Source organism: Lagenorhynchus albirostris, chromosome 11 (genome assembly GCF_949774975.1).
Source record: "Lagenorhynchus albirostris chromosome 11, mLagAlb1.1, whole genome shotgun sequence".
NCBI classification, from domain to species: Eukaryota; Metazoa; Chordata; class Mammalia; order Artiodactyla; family Delphinidae; genus Lagenorhynchus; species Lagenorhynchus albirostris.
Window position 1 is genome coordinate 87,608,405 of NC_083105.1, and position 24,696 is coordinate 87,633,100.

The 24,696-nt window shown below is 35.5% G+C and overlaps 1 protein-coding gene across 1 annotated transcript in view; it reads right to left on the bottom strand.

Annotated features, from left to right (window-relative positions):
* The window catches only part of LOC132529084 (solute carrier organic anion transporter family member 1B3-like), a 53,361-nt gene that overhangs the window by 19,609 nt on the left and 9,056 nt on the right, over positions 1-24,696 (bottom strand). The window contains exons 2-7 of the mRNA XM_060165332.1: positions 16,480-16,621; positions 13,288-13,420; positions 6,757-6,878; positions 5,338-5,484; positions 5,054-5,152; positions 2,466-2,702 (exon numbers count right to left, since the gene is read on the bottom strand). Coding sequence (XP_060021315.1) covers positions 2,466-2,702; positions 5,054-5,152; positions 5,338-5,484; positions 6,757-6,878; positions 13,288-13,420; positions 16,480-16,621 — 880 coding nt within the window. The remainder of the gene's footprint in view (positions 1-2,465; positions 2,703-5,053; positions 5,153-5,337; positions 5,485-6,756; positions 6,879-13,287; positions 13,421-16,479; positions 16,622-24,696) is intronic.

Below are 24,696 nucleotides of genomic sequence, written 5' to 3' on the forward strand. Positions count from 1 at the left end.
CTGTACCTAGCAAGAATTATGTAATTTGGGTCTATGATCACCAGGTTAACCAGCTGTAATGGGAGTTAAAAGTGGAAGAAACCACTTAGAAAAACAGTGGGAAGTATCAGAGTCTAGCAAGACAGAACCAGATATGGTTACTGAGTTTTGGATGGTGTGGACTTTGAAAGATCTTTTGCTGTAGATCTCTAAAGGTTTCCGTTAGATATGGTTAGAACCAAACCTTCTATCCAATGGTAACTAAGAAATAGTTTCATCTGCTTATAATAACAAGAAAAAAGATTAGGGCAAAGGGCATAGAAGGCGAAAAAAGAAGATGTAAGGAAATGTATAGCAGGAATAAATAACATTTTAAATTGTTAGGTCAAAATGCTAAACTTCTCTCCATGGGACTCTCCAATCAGGAAGGACAATTGACTTGTGAGGCATTCTAAGTGAGTTGTGATGTTTGATCAAAAGAAATGGGGTATATGGGCTCACCAAATCATTGAATTTTTGAGGTTAGTGAGAACGTGGATGTCATCTGAACTTCTACACAATCATGATCCACTATATATCCTCAATAAACAAATCAATAAACAACTCATTAAGCTGACTATCTCAGAAAGAAATTGCTCATTTTTGGACAACTCTCCTTGTTCACAATTTTTTTTTGTAATGAACTGATATCTTTATTTCTTTCTAACCAACTAGTCTTGTTTCTATTCAAATTAGATATATTATTTTCTGACTAAATGTTCTTAGTTATTTCATCCATTCCTAATAGCACATAATTAAGAACCTCTTTACTATCTTATTTTGGTCACTATCTTACAAACACAGTTGATAACACAGATGATGTTTACAATTGCCCTATTTTGCATCTTCATTATCCTCTCCATTTTGGGGAGGCTCACAGTCACCACGTTCCTTATTTTTAGATAATCCGCTACTTTTTATGGATTTAATTTGCTGCAGTGTGAAAATAGCATAGCAAATGAAAATTTATTGGAATGGTATTTTTAGTGTGCATTTTTAGTGTGCATGTTAAATTTCAAAGACTCCTAAATCAGTGGTGTGCTGGTAAATGTTTAACAACTGATTCTTGGGAAAACAACATTGATTTGAGTATCTCCCAATTTCGGTAATAAATGGTGGTAACTTCTCCCATCATGGCCAATTTCAAGCTACCAATGTGACTGAAAATTTAAGTCTTCTCTCATGAGTCAATACAAGTCACCCCATTGCGTTCGGATTAGAGTGATGGAGAGGAGAAAGTAACAATAAAAGGAGTGAGGGGAAGAACTGATGAGAGGGAGAAATTGGGCTCCACCTGACAAGCTCTAATGTGACTTCAACTTCAACTTGAAAAGGTTGTCAAGGGTTCAGGCATTGCTCTGCTTTGACTCTTACTATTCTGCCATTTCTGTGCAATCTGAAAACTGCACTATTAACATCGTTTCCACTATCTTGCTCTGACTGCCACTGGATCGTTCCCCAAATTACTGCTCCTAAATTGTTCTCCATTAGCCCTCAGGGCTTATGTTTGAAAGGAAGGGCACTATCAAATGGTGGAGGGCTCTTATTCACATGACTGACTACAATAACCTTAACTACTACTGTTGCTTGTACTTCATTTTTTAATATTTAGGTAAGCAGTTTTTTCTATATAATTACCAAGAAAATAATCTTACTCTATCTAGAGAGAAACTTCCTCTGATTTCCTTCTCCATACTCCTTGTCTCCACCTAAGAATAGTTAAGTTGCCCAATTTATAGGCACTCATAATTGTTTATATAGGCACTATATGGCAATTGTCTATATATTTTTCGGTACAACCCCATTATATTGTAAATACTTGGAAAACAGAGGCAATATTCTATTACCAGGGCGTAGTATGCTTCCTGGTACTATTTGTGAAAGGAAAGAAGGAAGGAAGGAAGGAAGGAAGGAAGGAAGGAAGGAAGGAAGGAAGGAAGGAAAGAAAGAAAGAAAGAAAAGAAAGAAAGAAAGAAAGAAAGAAAGAAAGAAAGAAAGAAAGAAAGAAAGAAAGAGAAAGAGAGAGAAAGGAAAGAGAGAGAGAGGGAGGGAGGGAGGAAGGACAGGAGGGAGGGAGGGAGGGTGGAAGGAAGGAAGGAAGGAAGGAAGAAAGAGAAAGACGTTTTAATCCTCATAGTTTGTACTATGTAATTTGGAAATGAATATATACTCTTTGGTTTACAAATAACAGATATTTTTAGCCTTTGATTGGTTTCTCCCTGCTAAAGATCACAAGCCTAATCCCCTTCCCTTCAGAGTTGATATGTGTTCAGAAAATATTTACAAATTTTAGTAGGAACTTAGAAGAATAATTTAGCCAAATTTAGTAAAGAAGAAATCGAACTTTATTTAGATGACTTGAGTATGACTTATTATTTTGGAATATTCACCCCTCCCTTTCACTGGGATTAACAATTCCAAATTGACTGTGAATGTGAAATACTTACCAGCTACAGTTTCACTAACATTTTGCCCCTGCTTGGTCAAATGAGCCGTTTGACTCTTTTCCTCATTTTGCACAGGCAAAGATACTGAGGCTTTTTTTTCTTTCCTTGGTTTATCCAAATTTGGGGGCAAGAAAAAGAATGGTATAGAAGAAATAATGGATATTAGTCCAGCCACAAGGAAACCAAGCCACCACGCACCAACCCAACGAGAGTCCTTAGGAGTTATTCTGATAGTGCCTAGAATAAAGAATTAGAAGAAGCCAGTCAAAAATTATTTTGAAATGTAAAAATTTCAGGTAATAATTGTAGTAATTGCTGTCCTCCATAGATGAAGAAAGTAAATGATGTTTCATCAATTCTGAGACACTCTTTTCTTTTTTTCACACTTTTTATCTTTGAAATAAGTGTAAGTCATGACATCTTACAATTGCTGTTGTCCAGGAGTCAGTCATGACATTGTTGTCATTGCCTGAGCCTGTGTGAACTTGGTGGCTTTTCTGGTGACATGACAACAGCAGCCACCATTGAACAGTTGAAGCCTGCAAACTATTTAAGGGCCATTTATGGAAAGCATGATACTCATTGTCTGAAAACTTCTATTGGCACCATCTCCTGAGGTCAAGAAACCAATGAAATTTACAGCACTTCGCAAGAAATTCTCAGAGCCAGTAGTGGGGTTTTTTCCCCCTAGAACCTGCATTTCCAACTCCTTGACAGCACAGAGGATGATAATGGTGAAGATATACGTATAATGAAAATCTGAGTTTAAAATTTAGACTCTAAATTTTAGGGATAATTTAACCATTTTATTTCAATAATATTTCCCTTTAAAGCTGTGTGAGTGCCATGTATGTGCTATATCTAAACAAGTATAAATGAGCTGTTTCAGTAAATATAAAGTTTCAGTATATATTTAAATTTATAAATATAAACATTCTAATAAGAAAGCATCACACACACACACACACACACACACACACACACACACACACACACACACACACACACCATAGATGTTTGAAGCACAATAATGGTGTTGTTACTCTTTGATCTATAAGAAAACTTTAATGTGAGAAAACATTGACTTGATATATAGAAATAAATTATTAATTCTATTTATTGAAGTGGTTTTCAAATATATACAGCTCTGAGTTTAAAATTGATTTACATGTTCATATTATTCCATAATCAGCAACTCTGACAGACTGCAGAAATGATTGATAAAATCAGTGACTCCATCTACATGCTAAGTACTTATTCATCATCCATCAGAAGTGTCATTTTGATAACATTTTTTTGTGTTCTATCCCTGGTGTACACATAGGAACTAGAGGTCATAACCTGGCTAGACATAGCCTGCCAAAGTGTTTTCTTTTGTTCACACATTGTTTTAAAAATTGAAAGCTTCCACATGAAAATCTGGATTCCAGGATTTTCTTGAAAACCAATCAGAAGATTTAGTCAATGCTGGATCCAAATTTCTTCATGAAAAGAATAGGTTGAGGCTGAGCAGTATATGCACTTTCAGGTGTGTACAGAGGGCAGTTCACCACCAACGATTCTTCCAAGTTTAACCGCCACACCAAACACTCTTTATTCACTTATGTTATCTCGTTGGCTCCTTTGGCATTGGAGTTTGCCAAAATGTACTTCACAATACATTTACATCATACCCATAACTGAATTAAGAGAAGATATAATAAGGTCTAGACGTTCAGTGCTAGAAATGGGATCACCATGGACCTAAATACTGTTGAGTAGTGATTTCTGACTATAGAAAAGAGGTTACAAATCTATCATTCTAAGGACTTTAACCATTTATTTCTAGGTGCTTAGTGATAAAAACAAGGATGAACCTGGAAATGATCGAGTAGAAACACTTGGAATGTGAACCTACTCTAATTCACACATCCAAAATAGAAGACATAACACATTCCATCAGGTCCACGTTTTAGCTTTATATTAAAATACTTTCAGATTGTGTTTATTGTTGGTCTGCTGTGATGTCTACTCTATGTAGTCCTGGTGAAATAGAAAATCAGATTTGTTTATTTCTAAACACTAATTACTTATATGTTAAGACAGATATCATACTGTTATGTTCTAAAAGAGATGGAAGATCAGTGGCACAAATATTTATGGCTTATTGTGACAAAGGCTACAATAAAGGCATGCTCTTGGTGATTAATAGGGACATTTAACTTGGGGCCAGTAGGAGATGGTGAAGTAAGGCATCTCTGAAGAGGAGCCACATATTGGAAAAGACTTTAAGAACTATGCAAATCGAGACGGGAGAGAGGGTAAATGTGGGGAAGTGACATTAGTAGGCACATTGAGAGACCTGCAATTATTTGGGGTGAAGTAATCTTAAGTTTGTTAAATTTTCTTATTTTGTGCTTAGTTGTAAAAGCCTGATGTAGATAGGAGCTGAAGTTTATTTTTATTCTAGTTATTAACACATTACCTATTTGTAACTTTTGACAATTAGTCAGCAAAGGGCCACTGAAAGAGTGAATTCAGTTATTTGAAAGAATGGTGTCAGGTACTTGAAAAGCATTATCATGTTACCTTGTTCTGATTGTACTTACTCAGATCTACGTATCCAACATCCACATACATTTTAGAAAACAGAGATAGGAGTAAAAAGCCAATGATTGGACCAATCATTGTTACTGCAAACAAATTACCTGAAAATATTACAAAACATTTTTATCAAATGCCAATAATACATGGTTCTTATTCAGTTTTTTAAAGTAATACAATATATTTCTCTAAGTAATTTTTAAAGTAAAAGAATGAGTTTAGGAGCACTGTTATTTCAAGGTACACCCAGGGAAAGTAACCATAAAATCTAATATTTTCTGTACATTACCTAAATAAAAAGAAGAATGTCCTTCTTTAGCAAAATCATCGATGTAAGAAATCCCCAAGGGTGTTATGGGCGTTTCCCCAATTCCACGAAGCATATTACCCAATAGAATATATATCCACATATGTGACCCAGATTCCTTTTCCCAACCTACGTAGACAAGAGAGTGTTTTATCTTAAACATTAATTTTAGCATTCCTTTTGAAAAGTCAACTAACTTAACCATTTAATTATTCCATTTAAGAATTTTTTTGCTTTTTTTCTAATTATAAAGTGATTTATAGTCACGTTACAAAATTTGACAATACAGAAAAGCACAAAGAAAACAAGTAAAAATTATCTGCCATCCCTCCACACACAGAGTACCACTTCTAATGTTTGTTTATATCTTTCACATTTTTAGTGAACATAAAAATATGCATAATATTCTTTATGTTCTCATATCAGGATTTTAATGACTGCATAATAGTGTGCTGAATAAGTTTCATCATTTATTTAATCAATTTTTTCTATGTACTCACACAATATTTCTAATTTTTCATTCTGTTAAACAGGGATGCCATGGCTATAATGATAAATAAATCCTTCTGCACATTCCTGATTATTTCCTTAAGATAAAGCAATAAAAGTAGAATTGCTGATTTAAGCAGTTGTGCATATTTTTGTTCTTTACCATATTGAAAATTAACCTCCAAAAGAGAAATTTATACACTCCCCATAATACATAAAATGTGTCTTTATCCTCTACCTCATTTCTTTTTATTTTTAATCTTTCCTATCTAGTAGGTAGGAAAATCTTTAACTAGTACTATAATTTATAATTAAAACTTATGATTTGTGTTATAATAGGTAAAAAATCTTGAATTGGTGTAAGAATTTGAATTTTTCTTAAAGAGTAAAATTGTTTTAACATATTTATACCACTTCCTTTTCTGTATATTAATTGCATATATTCTTTGCCAATTTCATATCAAAATATTCCTCTTTTCTTATTACTTCTAGAAGGTCTTTATATATAATATATATTAACACTATGATTTTTGTCTTACATATATAAGATGCAAATGTTTTTCCTATTTGTCTTTTAAATCAATTTTGCTAATGGATATCACAATCTTTTTTTTTTTTTTTTTTTTTGCGGTACGTGGGCCTCTCACTGTTGTGGCCTCTCCCGTTGCGGAGCACAGGCTCCAGACGCGCAGGCTCAGAGGCCATGGCTCACGGGCCCAGCCGCTCCACGGCATGTGGGATCCTCCCGGACCAGGGCACGAACCCATGTCCCCTGCATCGGCAGGCGGACTCTCAACCACTGCGCCACCAGGGAAGCCCCCACAATCGTTTTTTAATGATGTAATTAAATTGTTAAATTTTAGAATATTTATTAGTGACACTAATATTCACTAGTGCCAGTTCAATTCTTACCTTTTCCCACTATCTCCAGTGATGTTCTATTGAGTAACAAATTTTGATTAATCAAACAAGTTGATAAGCTTGATGTTGAATTCTCTGATGGATTAATAGGGGTGTCTTTAGAATACCTGTAACTGTAAGAACATCACTATATTTACTGAGCATTTTCACTTTTCCCAGAAATACAGCGGAATCTTCCCCTTTATTTGCACCATTCTCTTCTCCAAATTATCAGGATACTCTGTCAGTTTCCCAGCTTATATTTTAGGAGTGGTGATGGGTAACAGTGAAATGGGAGCGTTCACTAAGAAATATAATGCAGTACTCCCCAGGCAAGGTGGAGTACCATGTTGCTCTCATCCTAGCAGTGCTTATATTCTGGGCAACATATGAAATATCTTGGTTTCATGCTTTTAAAAAACTGCTAACTGTATTTATCAATCTTTTGAATTATCTTCAAAGATGGTTACAATCTAAAATTTCAAAATCAATTTATAATCACACACAGTCATATGCCTGACTCTTCAAAACTTAGTTTAAAAAGTTCTAATCCATTTGAATCTGATAAGGAAGCACTTAATAGGAACAATAGAATGGACCTAGAATAGGGACAAATGCTGATATTTAAAAATACATGAATGGACCGAAAGGTATTAAGCTTAGTAAAATAAGTCAGGCAGAGAAAGACAAATACTGTATATTTTCACTTACATGTGAAATCTAAAAAGAAAAAAAGAACAAATATAACAAAACACAAACAGACTCACAGGTACAGAGAACAAACTAGTGGTTACCGGTGAGAAGAGGAGTGGGGGAAGGGGGGAATATAGGGTAAGGGCAGTTAAGAGGTACAAACTACTAGGTATAAAATAAGGAAGGAGACCTTAAAGATGATGGAGGAGTAAGATGCGGAGATCACCTTCCTCCCCACAGGTACATCAGAAAAACAACTACATGTGGAACAACTCCTACAGAACACCTACTGAACACTGGCAGAAGACCTCAGACTTCCCAAAAGGCAAGAAACTCCCCACGTACCTGGGTAGGGCAAAATAAAAAACAGAGACAAAAGAATAGGGACAGGACATGCACCTCTGGGAAAGAGCTGTGAAGGAGGAAAAGTTTCCACACACTAGGAAGCCCCTTCACTGGCAGAGACAGAGGGTGGGAGGGAAGCTTCAGAGCCATGGAAGAGAGCACAGTTTTAGCCACAGCCATTAGAGAAGAAAAAGAAATAAAAGGAATCCAAATCAGAAAAGAAGAAGTAAAGCTGTCACTGTTTGCAGATGCATGATACTAAACATAGAGAATCCTAAAGATGCTACCAGAAAACTACTAGAGCTAATCAATGAATCTGGTAAAGTTGCAGGATACAAAATTAATGCACAGAAATCTCTTGCATTCCTATACACTAATGATGAAAAATCAGAAAGAGAAATTAAGGAAACACTCCCATTTACCATTGCAACAAAAAGAATAAAATACCTAGGAATAAATCTACCTAAGGAGAAAAAAGATGTGCATGCAGAAAACTATAAGACACTAATGAAAGAAATTAAAGATGATACAGATGGAGAGATATACTATGTTCTTGGATTGGAAGAATCAACACTGTGAAAATGACTATACTACCAAAGTAATCTACAGATTCAATGCAATCCTAATCAAATTACCAATGGCATTTTTCACAGTACTAGAATAAAAAAATTCACAATTTGTATGGAAACACAAAAGACACTGAATAGCCAAAGCAATCTTGAGAAAGAAAAAGGGAGCTGGAGGAATCAGGCTCCTATACTACAAGCTACAGTAATCAAGACAGTATGGTACTGGCACAAAAACAGAAATATAGATCAAAGGAACAGGATAGAAAGCCCAGAGATAAACCCATGCACATATGGTCACCTTATTTTTGATAAAGGAGGCAAGAATATACAATGGAGAAAAGACAGCCTCTTCAATAAGTCATGCTGGGATAACTGGACAGCTACATGTAAAAGAATGAAATTATAACACTCCCTAACACCATACACAAAAATAAACTCAAAATGGAATAAAGACATAAATGTAAGGCCAGACACTATAAAACTCTTAGAGGAAAACATAGGCAGAACACTCTAGGACATAAATCACAGCAAGATCCTTTTGGACCCACCTCGTAGAGAAATGGAAATAAAAACAAAAATAAGCAAATCGGACCTAATGAAACTTCAAAGCTTTTGCACAGCAAAGGAAACCATAAACAAGACGAAAAGACAACCCTCAGAATGGGAGAAAATATTTGCAAATGAAGCAACTGACAAAGGATTAATCTCCAAAATTTACAAGCAGCTCATGCAACTCAATGTGAAAAAAGCAACCGAATCCAGAAATGGGCTGAGACCTAAACGGACATTTCTCCAAATAAGATATACGGATTGCCAACAAACACATGAAAGAATGCTCAACATCACTAATCATTAGAGAAATGCAAATCAAAACTACAATGAGGTATCACCTCACTCCAGTCAGAATGGCCATCATCAAAAAATCTACCAACAATAAATGTTGGAGAGGGTGTAGAGAAAAGGGAACCCTCTTGCACTGTTGGTGGGAATGTAAATTGATATAGCCACTATGGAGAACAGTATGGAGGTTCCTTAAAAAACTAAAAATAGAACTACCATATGACCCAGCAATCCCACTACTGGGCATATACCCTGAGAAAACCATAACTGAAAAAGAGTCATGTACCAAAATGTTCATTGCAGCTCTACTTACAATAATCAGGATATGGATGCAACCTACATGTCCATCAACAGATGAATGGATAAAGAGAATGTGGCACATATATACAATGGAATACTACTCAGCCATAAAAAGAAACAAAATTGAGTTATTTGTAGTGAGGTGGATGGACCTAGAGTCTGTCATACAAAGTGAAGTAAGTCAGAAAGAGAAAAACAAATACTGTATGTTAACACATGTATATGGAATCTAAAAAAAAGGTTCTGAAGAACCTAGGGGCAGGACGGGAATAAAGACGCAGACATAGAGAATGGACTTGAGGACACAGGGAGGGGGAAGGGTAAGCTGGGACGAAGTGAGAGAGTGGCATGGACATATATACCCTACCAAATGTAAAATAGATAGCTAGTGGGAAGCAGCCGCATAGCACAGGGAGATCAGCTCGGTGCTTTGTGACCACCTAGCGGAGTGGGATAGGGAGGATGAGGGGGAAACACAAGAGACAGGAGATATGGGGATATATGTATATGTATAGCTGCTTCACTTTGTTATAAAGCAGAAACTAACATCCCATTGTAAAGCAATTATATTCCAATAAAGATGTTAAAAAAAGAAATAAGATACAAAGATGTACAGCACAGGGAATATAGCCAAAATTTTATAACTATAAATGGAGTATAATCTATAAAAATAATGAATCACTATGTTGTACACCTGATACTAATATAAATTGTCCATTATACTTCAATAAAATATATAAATTAAAATACTGAGGTACCCTGTGAAGTCTGAGGGCAACTTACTCTATGCCAGGCATTATGCTCAGCTCCAAATCACTAGAAATAAAACACACGGTTTTTTTACTTAAAACATCTTACACCCCCTAAGGTAAACATATACAATCAAAGATATGATAAGGTTAATATACCAGGTCCTGAGTTTTCGTAAAGGAAAAAGGGATTATCAGCTTGGCTTGCAGGTTTGGAAAGATGTGGATTAGAGAAGACTTCACAGTGAGGATTCCATATGAGATGTGTCTTGAAGATGGATAGTTTAATAGACAAAGAAAATCATTCAAAGCTGTAGAAACACTAAGAACAAAGCTATGACATATTATGGCACATTTGGCAAACTGTAGGCCTAGAGTGTGGTCCTCAGTCATTGGAAGCAGTGTAAAATAAAGCTAGGAAGATAGTCAAGGACCAAATCAGTGAGTGACCTGTATATGCAAATGAGCTTAGATATGCAAATGAACCTAGATAGTAATTCATAGGCAAAAGGTTTTCAATACTTTGTTACTAACAATGAGAAATATATTTTGCATCACAATCACAATACATGGATATCCACACACACACAAATTTATGTACAACCAAAACAAAAGTTTTACAGAATAATATTTATCCCCACTCTCATTGTGTTTTCTTCTATTCTATTCTATCCTATCCTATCCTATCCAAAAATTGTTGGTCTTAATAATCTTAATTGATTTCTTGGTCCATGAGTGGTTCAGGATCTGAAGTTTGAAAAATCCTGCTCTAGGATACGGGACTTTCCTGGTGGTCCAGTGGATCAGAGTCTGAGCTCCCAGGGCAGGTGGCCTGGGTTTAATCCCTGGTTGGGGAACTAGATCCTGCATGCTGCAGCTAAGAAGTCCACATGCCGCAAGTAAGACCTGGTGCAGCCAAAATAAATAAATATCAAAAATAAAGAAAAATACTGCTCTAGGATATTGGGAGTTTTAAGTGGTAGTAAAAAAATTAGATTCTTATTTTTTAAATCAATACTGTAGTATAGAATATGAGTTAGAATGAAGTGGAGTTGGGAGGCAAAAAGTCCAGGCCAGAGATGATAGAATCCTCTATCAGGTTAAGGGCAACAACTATGACAGATAGCAGGCAGAATAAGCAAGATTTGGTGACCACTGGTCATGTGTATTGAAGTAAAGAATAAGTCTAGGATGAGACCCTTGACTTTAGTTTGAGTTCCTCTGTGGCTAAATGAATCATTGCTGAAAGAGTGAATGTGAAAAATCTGAGCTGGTGATGGCACAGGGATGAATTCTGTTCTGAATATATGGATGCAAAATGTTTGTAGGATGTTAGGTTGGAGATACCCATGAGGTGGTTGGTTATATAGATCTTGAGTATAAGATAAACTCACTGTGTACAGTGATAGTTGCATTTAATGCATGTACTCCACACAAATCATGTAGAATGAAAAGTGAAGAAGATTGAAGAGGGAGCTTAGGCAATACTGACCTTATGGTGTCAGTAGCAGAAGGAAAAGATGGGCATGATGGAGAAGCCAAAAGGAGGAAATAAATCAAGAGAGAGTAATATGATGAAAATAAGAAGGAACAGCACCAGGAAGAAGAAAGAACTTATGAGGGTCAAATAGAGTAATTAATATAGTAACCAAAAGGCATGGCTGTTGGCGTTGATAATGAGTAAGTAATTGATATCTTTAGCAGAAACTGCTCATTGGCTCTCAATATCCATTCTTCTTTCCTTCTATGGTAACAGAACCTGGGATCTTTAGCTGGGAAGGGGACACCTGAAGTAAGGTCTATTTTTCTCAATGACTTTCTATCTGAATGTGAGGTGTAACAAAGTTCTGGCTAATGTGAAGTTGGTAGAAGGGTTATGCTTCTGAAAATATTTCTTAAGTCTCAGCCTGTGTGCATTCTGTTTCTTCTTATTCTTCTTCCCTTCTATCCTGTTGCAAGGAACAACATTGCCACAATTTAGACCGTGAAGTCAAGGCCAGTCAAGGGCTGGGTTGGCTACAATTTTTTATGTAAACAATAAGCTCTTATCTTATTTAAGCCATCACTATTTTTGGTTTCCTGTCATTAGTATCTGACTCTAATTAAAACTACACAGTGACTTAGGAAGAAGTCTCAGTGGAGATGGTAGTGGGAAAACCCATACCGCAGTGAGTTGAGTGGTGAAGTTGTAAGCAGCTTTTGGCAGGAAAGAGGTTCTGCAGGAGGCCCCTTTGTCCTGTCACTTTAGCAAAACTAGATTGTAACTAACATTTAAATCAGGCGCCCCATACTCTACTCATCACCAACCCAAGTACACCTTTCAAATCTTTTGATCACACAATACCTTGCCTAACCTGTTGGTTCTTTCTGTAGATCAAAGTAGAAATGAAGAATGAGTAATTAACAGATGACCAGATCTCTTCCCTAGCTTTCCCTTCAGTAATCTCATGAACAAACTATGTGAACAAGATAGCATCTAAAGAAAAATCACAAGAAGCCAACAAGCCTGCACACAGTGGGGGATGGTGACGACTTCGACCCTCTATCTCAATGATTAACTGACATTACTTCCCTTTTCCCTTTAAAAACTTTTATAGCCAAACAGAATCATGGGAGTTGGTTTGGGGGGACATGAGTCCACCTTCTTCCTAGATTGTTGGCATTCTGATTAAAAGCAACTTGCCTTTCTACCAACAATTGCCTCTCAGGTATTGATTTTCGAGTGGTGAGCAGCTGGACCTGAGTTTGGTAACAAAGACTTATTAAATATTATCAAAATCTTGTAGGCAAAGACATGAAATACATATCATACTAAAAAGCTTATTTATTTTCTGTGAAACTACTCATTTATTGCTATTCATATTTTAATATCAATGAGAGTCATGGTAGATAAAACAATTTAATTATTACATAGAAAATATACTCCATTTCTACACACACTTAGTGGATATTCTTCTCAAAAGGGGACTGCTTATTTAAAAGGAAAAAAATAAAATTATACCATTAATTTACAAGGAAATGATCACTGATGGCATAGAGCCACTTACTATCCCATGAAGAAATGAGGTAAAGCAGTCAAAATACTTCCAATTCCCATAACGAAGCAACCAATTCCGATTAGTTTTGGTCTGTGTAATTTGGCTCCAAAGTAACTCACAAATAAAATCACAAGCAAATTTCCTAGAAAGAAAACAAAATTATTTTGATATGATTGATTATAGCAAACAGTGACTGAGTCCAATTTTGTGTCCAGTAGAATGGAAGGCCACAGAATGGAGCCACAGATAGAGCATAAGACATGGTACCATGCCTCAAAGATCGGGTAATTTTTTTTTTAAATAGACTCTGCCTTTATTTATTTATTCATTCATTCATTTATTATTTACTTATTTATTTATTTTGGCTGTGTTGGGTCTTTGTTGCTGTGCGCAGGCTTTCTCTAGTTGTGGCGAGCTGGGGCTACTCTGTTGTGATGCGTAGCCTTCTCGCTGTGGTGGCTTCTCTTGTTGTGGAGCCTGGGCTCTAGGCACGTGGGCTTCAGTAGTTGCAGCACATGAGCTCTGTAGTTGCGGCACATGAGATCAGTACTTGTGGCACGTGGGCTCAGTAGTTTTGGCTCATGGGCTTAGTTGCTCTGTGGCATGTGGGATCTTCCCAGACCAGGGATCGAACCCGTGTACCCTGCATTGGCAGGTGGATTCTTAACCACTGCACCACTGGGGAAGTCCCTGGGTAATTTAATTACCTGGGATGAAACTCACTTACCTTAAGCCACTCACTATAAAGTTGTGTGGTGTTAATAATAAGCAGAATTGACTTTAGATAAGAACTAAAGTACTTGAATTACTTGGCGATATCAGTGAAGCAAAATTTTATGAAGAATTTGGAGTTGAGTGGGTTGTACTGGAATGGAGAAAAATGGACAAAAATACCTGAGGGAAGGTATTTATTCATGCATTTTTCATTCACTCCTAGAAATCTTTAAATTCTTATTAAGTACCTGTCATGGGGTTAGAAGCCAGAAATAGAGGAAAAGAATAAACAGTGCATGGTATCTGCTCTAAAAGAACTTACCTACCAGTGACAAAAATAGATAAATGGACAGAAGTACTCTTAGACCAGAGAAAGGGGAAGCTTAAATTAATTAGAGGTTTCAGGAAAGTTTCCTGGAGGAGAGGTCACTTGAGATTTAATGTTAGCTATAAGTTATTTAGATTCAAAAGAGGAAAAAGGCCAATCTAAGTGGTGGGGGTCATGACCAATTCCAGTCCATCTGGAGCTACAAGTATAATAACGAACAGACAACAACCAAGAATTACTGAACATTTGATGGAAAAAAATAACATGAAGTAAAAGCACCAAACTGAACCAGCAGATAAAGTAACCCATAAAGAAAACAGTTAAATGAGGAAACTAAGAAGAGAAGACATTTTGAAAAACTCCAGTTAGTATCTCTAGAGGTACAAAGGTATGTTGCATCCATAAAATAAGAACTAGCAGACTAAAAATAATAAGAGAACAATAAAGTATTGTTGAAAATTTTAAATACTCTACAGAAATGTACATATTGGGACCTGATACAATAAGATGAAAGATGGCATCAGCAAAGACTGATGGAGTTTCAAGAAAAAAAAAAGGTCGAATTTTAGAAAGAAAAACTTAAAGTGAAAAAATAGCCAGAAAATTTAATATTCATATATGTTTCAGAAGAATATAGAGGGGAAGGAACAAATTTAAATATAGAAAATAAATTTCCTGAGGTAAAGGAAGGCTTAAGACATCAGATAAAAATTTCTACATTTCTCCAGCATAAATAATGTAAAAGAGACCATCCTAGGTATATGTTGGTAAAATTTCTGAAATTCAGGCATAAAGAAGAGGTCCTATCAGTGCATGACAATGATACTGGTAATGATTTCTTATGTATAATATTGCGTTATAACACAGTAGATACATGTTTTTAATGTTCTGAGAAAAAAAGATTCTGAAGTTTTAATTTCATACTCAAATTATCAGTTGACTATGATAGTAAAATAAATACATTTTCCAACATGCAAGGGCTCAGAAAATATGTCTTATGTTCAATTATTTCTGGAAAAAAAAAGCTACTTGAAGATATACTCCAGAAAAACTAAAGATGAGACTTGAAGTCATAAGGTTCAAGAAATAGTGTTAAGAAGGAAACCAGTAAAACTTATAACCATGTCCAAATAATTGCTTTTAAATAGCTACAAAGTTTAACAAAGATAATAAGAATCAATTCCTCAATATAAAGAGATATACCATGAATTAGAATTTAAAGCTAATCACAGTCTAATACTAAAGTTCTAGATGGTTTCATTAAACCAAGAAGGTGGAAAAGTGAAGGATATGTATGGTGTAATAGCCTCTGAATCATGAAAAGGCAGAATTCATGACCAAAAGATAGATGGGTCTTCCTTTACACAATTATTTTTTAAACATTCAATAAACAAGTATATTTTTAAAAGGTTAAAAGATAAAGAGCAAACTTGTAAAAAATATGTGTAATCTATACAACAGACATAAATTTGAATCCCTTCAAATCATTAAAAGGGGGGGGGAGGAAAATGGGCAGAGGTAATCAGCGACCAGTTCATAAAGTAAGAGAAAAGAATGTTAAATAATTATATAAAACCTCACTGTTATTGGAGAAATCCAAATTAAAATGAAGACAACGAAACAATATACTCAATGTTCTAAAAAAAAAAAAAAAGACTTTTAACCCCAAATTTTATACTCAGTTCAACAGTAGACCCTAACAAAGATTGCTTCAAAATTGTTCTCCTCTCCTCAAATCATCAGAATCATAATCCTCTCTCCAACATTTTTTTGCACTAGGACATCTTGAGAAAGAGAAGTTTTAGCCCTGCAAAATATTAGTTTGCAGGCAATGAGTTTGTGTAAATCAGGGTTTTTTAACCTCTATACTTTTGACATTCTGGACTAGGTAATTCTTTGTTTTGGAGGCTGTCTTGTGCATTTTGGGATGTTTCAAGGCATCCTTGGCCTCTACCACTAGATGCCAGTGACATTCCCTAATCCTCAGCAATGACAACCAAAAATATCTCCAGATATTGCCAAATTGCCCCTGGGCAGGGGGTGGGGATGGGGGCAATTTACCCCTGGTTAAGGATTAATGGTGTAGAGCGTATGTGAACACTTTTTTACCTCTGCAAATCTCGTTACTAAGTAATAATCAAAACAGAAACAAAAATTACCCATTTCAAAGCTTCCATCAATTAAGCCAACAGTAGAAGATGATATGTCAAATCTCCTTTCTATTTGAGTGATGGAACCTTTCATAATGATTGCACTTAGTGTCTTAGAAATAAAGCTGAGTGACAGGGCTGCCAAGAACATCTAAGAAAAAGCAGAAGGAAAGGGAAAAATAATTAATCATAAGATCACATAATGCTTATATATGCATAGAATTAAAATAGCGTTTCTTCTTTACTTAGTAATATTTTTATTATAAAAAGCATACCCACCTTTCTTCTATTCCAGTTGGTACTTCTTAGTCCTTTTAACATTAACATCAGTTTACATGGTACATCAGATAAAGTACCATTTTCTTTCTTCCTTTCTTTTTAAAGCCAATTTTGTTAGTTATTCCAACCGTGCTGCACGGTATGTGGGATCTTAGTCCTCAACCAGGGATGGAACCTGCACCCCTGCATTGGGAGCACAGAGCCTTAAGCACTGGATCGCCAGGGAAGTCCCTCATTTTCTAACTTGGTTACAACATCAGATTATTAGAGCAGGACAGTCAAAGTTGTTATTTTTTAATTAATGTCATTAGCTGATTTCTAAGAAGCTAGATAATGATGTGAGATGGCCAGGATGACAAGCTATTCTTTAGTCCCAAATGAACAGCAAAGGCGAACTGTGAGGGGAGTCGCTAGACATTCTCAAAGGTAGTATTTCCAGGAAGTCAGCTGAAAAATTTTTCATTTATAAAACCTCGCTAATATTGGAGAAAACCAAATTAAAATGAAGACAACAAAGCAACATAGTCAGTGTTCTAAAAAAAATAGAAGACTTTCAAGCCCACTGGTTATAGATGTTTTATTTGCACTTTGATTTTAACAAAATTTATCTACTCATCTTTCTTACAGCCCACACTTATATCCATAAGTAAATTCCTTTTACATCCAGTATTATTACCCAGAGTCACAGGATCATCATAAGATTCAGCAATCCCACTTCTGGGTATATATCCAAAAGACTTAAAAAAAGGATCTCAAAGAGATATTTGCACATCCATGTTTATCACAGCATTATTCAAAATATCCAGGAGGTAGAAGCAATCCAAATGTCCATCAACAGATGAATGGATGAGGAAAATATGGTATATACATATAATGGAATATTATGCAGCCTTAAAAGGAAGGAAATCCTATCACATGCTACAACATGGCTGAGCCTCAAAAATATTATGCTTAGTGAAATAAACCAGTCACAAAAGGACAAATATTGTATGATTCCACCCATATGAAGTATTTAAAGAAGTCAAAACCATAGAAGCAGAAAATAAAAATTCAGTTCCCCAAAACTGGAAGAAGACAAGAGAGAGTATTAGTATTTAGTAAGTATAGAATTTCAGTGTTGCAGGATGAAAACGTCTAGAGATTTGTTGTACGACAATATGAATATACCTAATACCACTGAACTGTACCTTCAAAAATTGGTTAAGATGGTAAATTTAACATTATATGTTTTACCACAATAAAAAATGCATTTTCCCGTTGAAAAAAATGTGGGTGGTCTTCTGCTGAGAGAAGTAACATGTCCCACTGGGTATGTTCAAAGTGTTACTGGCTGAAGGGTAATGGTACATTACTACATAATTTCATTTTTTTCCCATAACTTCACTGTGTTGTTGTCCCCTGACCTGTGAAGTTTTATACAGATGTAGAACTTCTTGGTAAACCTTCCCTCCTCCATTCCTCTCCCCACCCTTTACTTAAAGTTCTGTTCTTTTATATAAATATAAATAAATAAATCATATATATATATAAACATATATATTATGTGTGTGTGTGTGTGTGTGTGTACAGCCATGGGAGAATTTTTTATTTTATTGAGTCTGTTGCCTCCTTTCAAGAGTGGTGAATGAAAATATCTAATACCTAGTGATTCTTGCCTGTCTGCTTTGTTTTACATATGGAAGCTCCCGTTTCCTTGTCTCTGAATATTCAGTCTTTGTGAAGCCTATCTGGGATGGAGAGGCAGAAATCTTTAGCAGTAGGGTAGTTAAGAGTTAATCTGCATATGGGCACCTCACTTCTTCATGAGTGTTGCCAGCCACTTGAGACACTGTTCTGCTCCATATGCCCGGGAGGGCATCCGCCCACACTCACTACCTCCTGCCCAGGGTAGATGTCTCTGCAGTTTGCTGCTTGCACTAAGTGGGGGAGGGTAATTTGATGATCAGGGGAGATGTTAAACAAGGAAAGAAGCATGTTTTCTCTGATTGAGTGGAATAGCCTATACAACAACCTGTCGGTGGTCCCTGGGACCTCTTTTGATCCCATTATCTGTGGCTTTTGCCTTTGAAACATGCTTGGAAGCCATGTCCATTTTTTTTCAGGTTTCTTTTCCTGCACTTGTCTTGGGCTGTGATTTCTTTCTTTAGCCTAATTTTTTCTACTTCTTACTTTTTAGAAAACTCTCATACTTTCTGATTTACAGAATGTATCTCTTCTTGTTTTCTAGCACATCTACAAGTTGCCTTTAATACATTTTACATTATTTATTAAAATTGGAGAGGGGAGGAGAAGGCTTCAACCTTATTATTCTGTCTGCCTTATTGAGCTAGAAGTCAAGTTCTGCCTTTCCTTCTCTAATAAATAGAAAAAAAGTGTTATCAGGCTCCTATCAAACTCAGATGCCTGACACATAATGAGTTAGTATTCAATTAATGTTTTTTGGTTGTTGAATAAATTGTTATTCCCCAAATTTAGGTTATAAATCTGGTACAGAGCTTACATGTAATGAAACCTCTCATTTCCTAGTTTCCTCAGCTTTTAGATGGAGATAATTACACTAAAATTGTTGTGAAGATTAATTAAAATAATATACATAAAATTTTGGGCACATAGTATTGAGAAATGTCTGTTTTTATTATCACTTTGAGCTATCATCATTCAGCTTTTGGCTGTAAGTTTGGTCAAATAAAAATAGGACTCTGATTATTTAGCCAAACACATTTTTTGTCAGGCACTATTTCAGGTGCTGCAGAATCAGTAATGAGCATACTGGCAAAATGATTTATTGATTATTAAAGAAATACTGAGGCAAACTTTTACCTAAATCCTTATCATCAAAACACTAATTGGTAAAATCAAAGAGGAGGGAGTTTCATAAAGTAACAGGACATCTCAGTAAGCAGATACAAGCATAACCAGATGTAAAACCTGTCCTATATAAGAGCAGCTTTCTAAAAGTTCAGAGAAAGATTTTGTAATGTCCATGTCTTCAATCTTAAAAGGAAGATTAGCTCAAGACAAAAGAGAGACTCAATAAAGTCAAAATTCGTACAGTATAATCCTAAATTGGTTTTACAAAGAAGAAAAGGGTAACAGATGCAAACACAATGGCTACAGTAGAATTCCTCCAATAAGCTAGGATTTTAGAAGGATATGAAATGAGTTAATATAGACAGATTTATAAATGTGCTTTCTTTTACTCTATAACCCTGGGAGATGGGCATTTTTAACCATGTTCCTAATGTGAGGCTGAATTTCAGAGAAAGAATGATATGATGATTTTCTCAGAACATAAAAAATTAAATAATAATAAAACTGAAATCTCCAATGAAAAATATTAAAAGACAAAAGCATAAGGATAGAGAATTTAAGATTGAGAGATTTCAAAACAGAGATACGAATGTTCACAATCATCAAATAGATTTTAAAATATCACAGGCAGAAAGACACAGCTAGCATTGAGATAAGAGGTAAAGTCTATATTTACCTGCAGTCGTGGCAGGTCAGTCCTTTGTTTATGATGGCAAGAGTCTTAGAATTAAGGTCAGAAAACAGTTCCAAGTTTCTACATTGCCATATGTACAGCCATGATTAACTCATAGGAACCTCAAACAAATTTACTCAGCAAACATTTATCGAGCAGCTACAATATGGCAGTTCCTCCACTAAACCTTGGAGTTGAGACAGGCACAGAGTGAGAAAGGAAATAAAAGCAATTAAGACGTAATAAATGCCCCCAAAGAACTAATGTTTCCCTGGGCCAATAAACAATTAATGCCAGTATAATAATGTAATGAGTACTGTAATTGCTATACAGTTTTAAATTTATGAGTACACAGAAAAAAGTGATTAATTCTTTCTACACAGGTGAAAGTTTCTATAGATGTGCTAACATTTAAACTAAGTCTTTAGGGGTTAATAGAAGCTTAGAAACCAAAGAAGAAATAAACATTTAAAACAAAATAGGAAACACATGAAAAGCCCCAGAGTAGTGAAAGAACACAGATCATTTGAAAAACAAAAAGAATATCTGTGGGTGGAATATAAGGATAGAAGTATGCCAACCATTGGGAGATCAATCTGTACTTTTAAATGTGATGTAAGGAGATTAAATTTTAGAGGGCTAATTCTGGTAGCCATGAGGAAAATGAATTTATGGCAAATAAATTAATTAGAAAGCTGATTTCAGAAAAAAAGATGAGCAGAGATGGGAAGAGAGGACTAAAAGGTTACAGACACACTCGGAAGAAGTTTAAGAGGAGAACCAATAAGATGTGGGAATAATGGAAAATAAGTATTCTGATTTTGTTTTATAGTTTGTATAATTGTATGTAGTAATACTATTATTGGGGATGAGAAAAAGAGAAGTCTTAGGGTTAAAGACAATGAAATCATCTTTTCAAAACTCAAATTTGAGATGTCTAAAAATAAACATCTACCAAATAGACACAACTAAGGCAGGGTTTGTGCTCAAGAGAGAGTTTTGTCTGGAAGTAGTTTTGAGATTTACCAGGGGATAACTGTACAAGTAATCCATATTCAGGCTTATTCCATTAAAAAACTTCCCCCTGTCCCACTGCGTCCTCACTTTTCCATAACTCTCTCTCATTTTTTCCAGTCAAATCTGAGAGTTGTTTACGTTTGAATGAATCAGATCTTATTTTTTGCATCATTTTTCAAACTATCCTCAGCAGGCCTAGGATACTTTAGCTATTCCAAACTTTATTTCAGGGTTTTGTTTCAAACTCTCTTCTCTTTTTATTCTACATACTCTTTCTGGAAAAACTCATAAATTGTCATTGTTTTTATTGCCACCTAAATGCTGATGATTGCCGAATCTATATTTTAAGCCAAGCTTGCTTTTGCTGAGGTTTAGGCTGCTGTTCCAAAGTGCCCGCATTAGAGCTCCATTTTGGTTTTAATGTCCAGATTGCATCCTTTTCTTCCTCCCCTTTCACCTCCTTTCCTGTGTCACCACTTAGAATCTACTCTCTTATATATCACATCCAATCAGTCCCCCAAAGCTAAATATTTAATCTTATAAACATCTCTCTTTTTAATATGCTTCACTTTATATTCCTACCTCAAATAACCATCATCTTACACCCAGAATACCACTATTTCTAACTGGTGTCTCTTTCCTCACTGTCAACTCTTTTTCACACCACACCCAGGGTGATTTTTAAATACTTATAACTATTTCCACTTCCAGTATAGCTGAATAAGTTCCCACTGGACTGATCCTGCAGCAAACAACCATTGTAAAGTCTGAGGGGAAAACAAAAAACACCCAAAAGCATGGGAGAGCAAACAAAAGTAGTCAGATTCTGGACAGGGGTTGACCCTTAAAAGAAGGAAATGCCTAAGGTTAATTTCTCATTCTTATGGCTTTAAGGTAAGGTCACAGTTAGCATTATTCACAAAAGCTAAAATTCTTTTAGAGAAATCACAGTCCTTGTGGCCTGAAGAATGAGAAAGAAGAGTTTAGGTTAAAATTTAGGGGAGAATCTCATGAAGGAGAGATCCAGAGAATGGGGAGCCCCAAATTCTGCATATAAACTGTCCACATTTTTTTTTCTTTTTTTTTTTTTTTGCGGTACGCGGGCCTCTCACTGTTGTGGCCTCTCCCATTGCGGAGCACAGGCTCCGGACGCACAGGCTCAGCGGCCATGGCTCACGGGCCCAGCCGCTCCGCGGCACGTGGGATCTTCCCGGACCGGGGCACGAACCCGTGTCCCCTGCATCAGCAGGGGGACTGTCAACCACTGTGCCACCAGGGAAGCCCTGTCCAAATTTTTGACCTCTGAACTATTCATGAACAGGGCAATTCAAGTTAGCCCTATGGATAAAGTAATTTAATTGAGATTTGAACTATTTCCTAAGAGATAGAGTTTGCAGTTTCAGGTCAACAAATTTAATTGCCTTGTAAAACAAAAAAAAATATCAACACCCTTTGGAAGAATGTAACAATGTTCAAAATTACCAACATACGAAGAGCCAAGACAATGTAACCATTTCTCAAGAAAGATAACAGTCAACCAAGACTAACCCTGAGATTACACATATGTTAGTATTACTGGACAAGAATTTTTTTTTTTTTAGAAGATGTTGGGGGGTAGGAGTTTATTAATTTATTTATTTTTGCTGTGTTGGGTCTTTGTTTCTGTGTGAGGGCTTTCTCTAGTTGTGGCAAGCGGGGTCCACTCTTCATCACGGTGTGCGGGCCTCTCACTATCATGGCCTCTCTTGTTGCGGAGCACAGGCTCCAGTAGTTGTGGCTCACGGGCCTAGTTGCTCCGTGGCATGTGGAATCCTCCCAGACCAGGGCTCGAATCTGTGTCCCCTGCATTAGCAGGCAGATTCTCAACCACTGTGCCACCAGGGAAGCCCTGAACAAGAATTTTAAAGCAACTAATCTAACTGAGCTCTTTGATGTAAAGGAAAGTTATTTCACAATGAATGAAAATAGAAAATTTCACACACAAAAAAACTGTAAAAAGAAGCTATAAGAATGAGAAAAGATACAGTATCTGAAATAATATGCATAATCAAGATGTTAATTTATGCCACATCTTCTGGATAGGTGTTGTGTGTGTTCTCTCTTTGTAACCTATGCTTTCCTATGACATAAATCTTAGTTAAGTCTCCAAACTTTCCTAAACAGAAACTATCAATAGTCAATATAGCTTTCAAAAATATTTGATAGCAGAGATAAAGATGAAGGTTTGCATCAGACATCCTACAGAAAACTTAATATCTCCCCATCCACTGGATATTTCTCTTTCCAATTAATACAGGAAGGATATGAATGTGAATTATGTTATGTGGGAGCTAATATTTGCTAGGGCTGTTCCAGGTATTCTAGAAGTATTATTTCTAATGCTCACAAAATCCTTGCATGGTATGCGTTACTCTCTTCATTTTACAAGTAAGAATAATAAAGTTTAGAGATGCAAAGTTATTTAACTAAGGGAATAAGGCTAAAACTGTTGCAGAACTGTGATTCGAACACAAGTATTTCACATATGAAAAGCAAAACAGTTCTTGGATCTAATATACTAACCCACTTTTCCTTCATCTCTTTATTTTCCTAAGTCAGATCTTGTTGCATCTCACTTGGTTTATTTGTAGTAGTCTGCCTGCTTTCCTCCATTTGCAGCAATGGGAATACTGCATGCAATTTTATTTTTCCAACTTTATTGAAGTATGATTGACAAATAAAATTGTATAAATTTAATGTGTATAACATTGCAATTGACATATGCATAAATTGTGAAACAATTAGAACAATAAAATTAGTTAACACATTCATCACCTCACATAGTTACCTATGTTTTATTTTTGGAGTGAGAACATTTAGATATACTCTCTTAGGAAATTTCAAGTATATAGTACAATATTGTTAACTAGAGTCATCATGCTGTACACTAGATCCCCAGAACTTATGTATCTTATAACAGAAAGTTTATACCCTTTGACCAACATCACTCAATTTCCCACACCCTCTGGTTCTAGCAACCACCATTCCATGCTGTTTCCATGAATTCAACTTTTTAATACCCACCTCAGTGACACCTCTTTAGTGAAGCTGTATATTGCCTAATAGGAATTTGGTTTGTATCTCTCTTATATCTAGTGTAAATATATAATTTATCATATAAACTGGAATAATTTTTAGAGCAAAATGAGTGATAAAAAATAATTAAGCTTAGAACAGTTTTTGAAATTTTATTGATGAATAAATTGCTTGTTACTATTCTAATTTTTTCAAATAAAAAACACATATCCAAGTAAATTGAAGGAAACATTAATTTTTTTTCTTTTCATTGCTTACTTTAATATTTAAAAATAATATACAGTATAATTATTCTTGGTGGATATATTAGTATATTTTTATGTATACCAGTATGTATACATGTATATCCATGTATTTTATTCAGTTCCTTA